Source organism: Triticum dicoccoides, chromosome 4A (genome assembly GCF_002162155.2).
Source record: "Triticum dicoccoides isolate Atlit2015 ecotype Zavitan chromosome 4A, WEW_v2.0, whole genome shotgun sequence".
Classification (NCBI taxonomy): Eukaryota; Viridiplantae; Streptophyta; class Magnoliopsida; order Poales; family Poaceae; genus Triticum; species Triticum dicoccoides.
In genome coordinates, this window is record NC_041386.1 from 681,731,993 (window position 1) to 681,738,195 (window position 6,203).

At 44.1% G+C, this 6,203-nt stretch overlaps 1 protein-coding gene across 1 annotated transcript; it reads left to right on the top strand.

The window, feature by feature from the left end:
• Nucleotides 1-675: 675 nt before the first annotated feature.
• LOC119284080 (disease resistance protein RPM1-like) lies at nucleotides 676-5,692 on the top strand. Its single transcript, XM_037563364.1, has 2 exons — nucleotides 676-776; nucleotides 2,599-5,692. The coding sequence occupies exons 1-2, from the start codon at nucleotides 676-678 to the stop codon at nucleotides 5,504-5,506; spliced, it is 3,009 nt and encodes a 1,002-aa protein (XP_037419261.1). The 3' UTR covers nucleotides 5,507-5,692.
• Nucleotides 5,693-6,203: the final 511 nt, after the last annotated feature.

Consider the following 6,203-nt stretch of genomic DNA (forward strand, 5'->3'; position numbering starts at 1 on the left):
TTTTAGGTCACTAATTTAGTAACCTAAAACTCCTTTTTTTACAAAGGGGGGTATTTTTCCGCAAAATTATGAAAAGGACGGCAAAACTGTCTGCCATCGTACAACAGATGCAAAAAGCACACACACACACAATCATGTTAGATGTGCAGGAAAAATGTTATGAGTATGAGTGACCATGGCAAATTACGGACATGCGGCAGAGATTACTAAGCAATCCCAAGGCAAATTGACTAATTAGACCATGTCGATAAGGAGTATTGAGTGCCTGGCAAATCATGGACATGTGGCAAAAAAATTACTTAAGAGTCGCATGGCAAAATTAACAAAATTAGACCGTGGCAATCAGGAGTATGAATGTCCATGGAAAATCATGGACATGTGGCAACGATTACTTAAAATCCCATGGAAATTAACAAAATAGACCATGACAGTCAGGAGTATGAGTGACCATGGCAAATCATGAACATTTTGCAAAGATTACTAAACAATCCCATAGGAAATTAACAAATTAAAACATAGCAAACAGAAATAAAATTATGGATGTGTGAAAAAAATTGGAGACATGGCAAAAATTCACGGGATCCATGGCAAATTTTTTTCTACAAATTAGCTGCAGAAAAATTGGGAGCACATGAGGGTACTGGATGATTTGGATTCGATGGCTTCTGGCACGAGATGGCGGTGGCGCAGGTCCAATCTTGTGGTGCCAGCGTCAATCCTTGCGGCAGCGGGCTCACCATTAGATCCTTGATGCCAGGCAAGCAAGAGGTGTTCAGGTCGGTGACCAGGAAACGCCAAATGACGGCGGCTCAGCCCCATCGCCGGCCGCCACTCCCGGCCGCCGGCGTGTATGCCCTTTCGTCACGGCTGCTTCAGTAGTGGAAAAACAGCGGCGCTGTCCACCAGCCGGCGATATCATCTCACATGACACGCGCACATCACCAGACCCCTACTACTATCTCACATGCCGCCGCCGTTCGGCTTGGCCAGCCACCGCCACCACTATTCACTCCTTTCATGACGAGGATAGACGAATAGTGGAGTGGGGGAAGACGAAGTGTGAGAGGAGAGTCGATAACACTGGGAAACGAGTGCGGCTGGAAAAGGGGGAGGAGGATAAGAGAGTCGAAATCTCGTTGTTTTTCCAAGGTTGCTGATCTCTACGCTCTAAGATTCGTGCTAGGAATCAAATGGCTCGGGAGGCGTTCGGGCTAAAATCCTTAAAATCTGATGTCCAATTTTTATCATTTTTGTATTTTTTTTAGAATTACACGCTATGGTGACTATCGCTCGCTCGCGCTTGATGCTATTGGGTCACCCCATTTGGAGCACCCCTATGCGAATCGGCGACAACTATCGCTCGCTCGGTCTGTTTGTGGCGAAAATTGCTCGCTCGCTCAATGATGATACAATTAGTAGCAAAAAATCCAAAGAGCCAAATCTCTAACTAGCCCATGGAACAGAGCTCCGTCGCCTTGCGCTGCCACGTATTCTCAAATGCATGAACTTTTTTTTTCATATGTAGTGAACAACTTTAAAATATTTATGATCATATTATATTTCATATAAATGAACAATATTTTTAATGTCACAAATCCATGCCATGAAAACATTTAAAAAATGTGGGCATGTTTAGCATATATGTCATATATGAGGACATTGTTTTCCAAATAGACAAATATTAAATTTTAGTAGAATTTGTTTGTACATACATGTGAACAGTTTCTAATTTTTCTAGCAGACAATACTTCATTTTTTGAGATATCTACGGAACTAATAGAAAGTATATTTTAAATTGTGTGACTTGAAAAATAGACTGTATCTGGTAATGGGTCGCGCAGTGGCCGGCCCATTAGAAGGTCCCTTCGGGCGAGATGTTGTTTTTCTGACTGACAAGCGGGAAATAGAGCAGCCTCTGCTAATCCGCTATTCCCTAAAAAAATGCTAATCCGCTGCTCCCGTGCCCTGCAAAAGTAAGGGGAAAAAAACTACAGTAGATCTGGGCGGCGGAGACGCCGGAGCGGCGACAGCAAGCCGGTAGTAACGGTGATGAGGCAGAGGCGCCGGTCGCATTCACGGTACAAAAGGAGAGAGCGGCGGCATCAAGGTGGTCACGGCAATCTACCGGGCGGAGGCGGAGCTACCGATGCTGAGCAGTGGAGTCGGAGGTCTCTGGCATTGAGAACCCCGGCAGAGTTGACAGACAGCGGTGGCCTTAGTTGTGTGTGTTGAGTGAGGAAGCACGGAAGCTTCGACCTCCATCGGTGGTTGATTGGTTGATTCCAGTAAATCTACAAGCGGGAGTAAAAAATTGCACATCCAGTTGTTTGTTATCTCCTGAAATCCACCTTGGAGCTTCATCCTCGCAAGGTGGTTCTTGTTTTCTTCATTTGGCGTTTCTGCTGTCAAGCAGTGCTGCTGCTCAAAAGAATCCAAACAAATAGTTTGCGTTTCTGCATATCACACAAGTATATGCGTAGAAAGAAGGATCTAACTGAAGGATATGCGTCCCTCACTTCGGTACAGTCTTCCCCTTTTCTTGTCATTTTTGAAACCGCTCAAATTAGTATTCACTCTCATTGTTCCCAGCCATGGCAGAATATCCGAGTGCATCCGGTGTGCTGATTGCTGGAATATTCATCGGACATGTGCTGATTCTTGGGGAATATGCAGGATTCAACCTTGGTGTTGGCGATCAATGGTTGATAAAACCATCCGTCCGGTGTCAGTATGCATTCAAGCTCATACAGGCTTGCAAGGCATGGCAGAGGGCATTGTGGGCTCGCTGATCGTTAAGCTTGGGGATGCGCTAGTGAATGAGGTCGTAGAGCTTGCAGGGTCCTTGTTCGGACTTGAGGGATATGCTCTGAAGGGCCTATTCTCCGAGATTCAGCAGGTCAAGAGTGAGCTGGAGAGTATTCAGGCTTTCTTGCATGCTGCTGAGAGCTTCAGGGACACTGATGAGACCACTGCTGCATTTGTTAGGCAAATCAGGATTCTTTCCTTCAACATTGAAGATGTCGTCGATGAGTTCACCTACGAGTTGGCGGACGATGGTAGAGGTATGCTTCTATTCAAGGCAATCAGGAGGGTGAGGCAAATCAAGATATGGTACCGGTTGGCAGGCCGTCTCCGAGATATCAAGGCAGATCTCAGGAGTGCTGCTGAAAGAAGGGGAAGATATGATCTGAAGGGCATTCGGAGAGGTGCAAGGCTACCAGGAAGAAATGGCTCAAATTGGAGTTGTTTAAGATACACTTCCTTTGAAGCAGAGGCTGATCCTGTGGGGATTGAGGAGGAAAAATATTTCTTAATGAAATGGGTCCATGATAAGGATCGACGAAACTTGATTGCAGCTTTGTGGGGGATGGGTGGCATAGGCAAGACAACACTTGCTCATCATGTTTATAGTTCTGTCAAGGATAATTTTGACATTTGTGCTTGGGTTACAGTATCCCAAAGCTCTGAAGCTGATGATCTTTTGAGGAAAATAGTTGAGGAGTTCCGCAAGAATGATCGGAAAAAGAAGTTTCCCAAGGATGTTGATGTAACAGACTGTAGAAGCCTAGGGAAGGCGATCTGCTGTTACCTCGAGCACAAAAGGTACATCCTTGTTCTGGACGATGTGTGGAATGTGAATGTGTGGTTTGATTGTAGAGATGCTTTTCTTCATGGCAAGGGCCGGATACTATTTACATCAAGGATTTATGAGGTAGCATCACTGGCATCAGAATCAAACATAATAAATTTGCAGCCACTCGGAGAAGATGATGCAATGGATCTATTCTGTAGAGAGGCATTTCAAAAGGAAGAGAAGAGGATTTGCCCACCACAGTTATCAGATTCGGCGGGCATGTTTGTAACGAATTGCAATGGCTTGCCAATTGCTATCAAATGCATTGGGAGATTGTTATCACTCCGAAGCACATGTTTCTCTGAGTGGGAGAAAGTGTACAAAGATATGAAAAAGCAGCTCACCGACAACCCCGTCATGGATATGCATGTAATCCTGAAGGTTAGTTTGGAAGATCTGCCACATAGTGTTAGAAGTTGTTTTCTGTACTGTTGCATGTTCCCAGAGAAATATGTGATGCAGAGAAAATCTCTAGTAAGACTTTGGGTTGCAGAAGGGTTTGTTGAAGAGAGTGAACATAAGACACTCGAGGAGGTGGCTGAGGATTATCTGACCGAACTGATCCACCGGTGTCTATTGTTGGTAGTCAAGAGGAATGACTCTGGATGTGTATATGAAGTTCAAATGCATGACATCTTTCGTGTTTTAGCTCGTTCCAAGGCACGTGAAGAGAACTTTTGCGGTGTCTATAACCCCTTGAAAATTCATGCCATCAGAGAAGCACGGCGTGTATCAACTGAAACAGGGGATATTGCTCTGCTGGCACAGAATGCTCCGCATCTCCGTTCATTGCTTGTCTTTGACAGTTCATTTAGCTTCATTTCTCTCCGTTCACTAGCAATGAGCAACAGGTTGTTATCTGTTCTGAACCTGCAAGATAGTTCAATTAAGAGGCTACCAGCAGAGGTGTTTGGCTTGCATAATCTGCGGTTTCTCGGCCTTAGGCGAACAAAAGTCTCGAGTCTTCCAGGATCCATCGGAAGACTAAAGAATTTGCTGGTGTTGGATGCCTGGAAGTGTGAAATAACAAAGCTACCATTGCAAGTTATGAAGCTCAGTAAGTTGACACATCTTATTGTGACTTCCAAGCATGTTGGACCATCATTGCAGTTTGTTCCTTCTGTTGGTGTACCAGCTCCTGCTGGTATATGCTCTTTGACTAGCTTGCAGACACTTCTACAGATGGAAGCTAGTGCTGAAATGGTCCGTTCCATGGGTGCTCTCGTGGAGTTGAGAACATTCCGTATCAGCAAGTTGCAAGGCTCCCATTGTGAAGATCTGTTCAATGGTATTGGCAGAATGATTCATCTTACCCGTCTCGGAATCCAGGCAGATAATCAGGAAATTTTGCTGCTCAGAACATTTCAGCCACCTCCCTTACTTCAGAAGCTTTTCTTGCTAGGGGCACTATCTAAGGAATCCCTGCCTAATTTTCTCACAGAGGTTCGTAAACTGAAGAACCTCAAATTTCTGAGGCTTGTTGGCTCACGGCTTAACAAAGATGCATTTTTGTATCTTAAGGGATTGGAGCATCTAGTTAAGCTTCAACTTTATGATGCGTATGCTGGTGATAAGTTGTACTTTCCCGCAGCATCATTTCCGAAGCTCAGGGTACTGAAAATACGGGGTGGACCATATCTCAATGAAATAGAGATAGAAAGAGGCGCCATGGCGAGCTTAGTTGATCTTAAGCTCCTGCTCTGCCCACAGCTGAAGATGCTGCCAGATGGTATTGAACATGTGAGGACTCTTGAAGAACTGACTTTGGACGTGGCAGAAGAACTAGTGGATAGGGTTTGGCAGAAGAAAGAGAGGAAGATTTTGCATATCCAGCGAGTTTATGTTGGGCCTCAGAGCTTACCGGTATTATAATTTCCTATTCCAATGTAGGCATGAGCTGAAGATTTTTTTCCCCTTTCTGTAGCCTAATCCTGTGTAACTCCAACTTCATGTGCCCATCTATTTCTTCTTGTACTATCTTCTCGATCACCCAGATCATCGTTTTTCTTGTTCTATCCAGTGTGAGCTTGCTCTGATATAATGCACAGCTAAATTTGTTTCAAGCATCAATTTCTGGATTATTTTTCTGCTCGTGGATGTTTTTTCAGCGAACAGTCATTCCTATGTTTCTTGTTTTTTGGTGTCGTTGTTAGATGAACAACAAGGAGAACAAGAACAAGAACAGAGGTAACCTTCTGACATAGCGCTTACCGGCAGTGTGACAGTATTTTAGCGATGAACTTTTTTAGATGTAATTGCTGCTGAACTTCTACTATTGCTTTGCTGTAGTGAGACTACCAGATGTACGTGACCAATAGTTGGCATGGTCACTTTTTCATGTCTACAAAACAGTAAATTCGTTTGAAAATATATAATGAGCTTAACTGTATCCATCTCGAAGCTAACCATTATGTTTATGGCAGACTAGTCGATCCATTGTTTCTGAATTCAGTTATTTAATATGAAATTTCGAAGCTAACCATCTCGAAGCTAACCTTCTGCGATCTTGATTTACCGGATGAAGATGACCACTAGTACAAGGTACTTGCTGCTGTACCTCCATCATTGC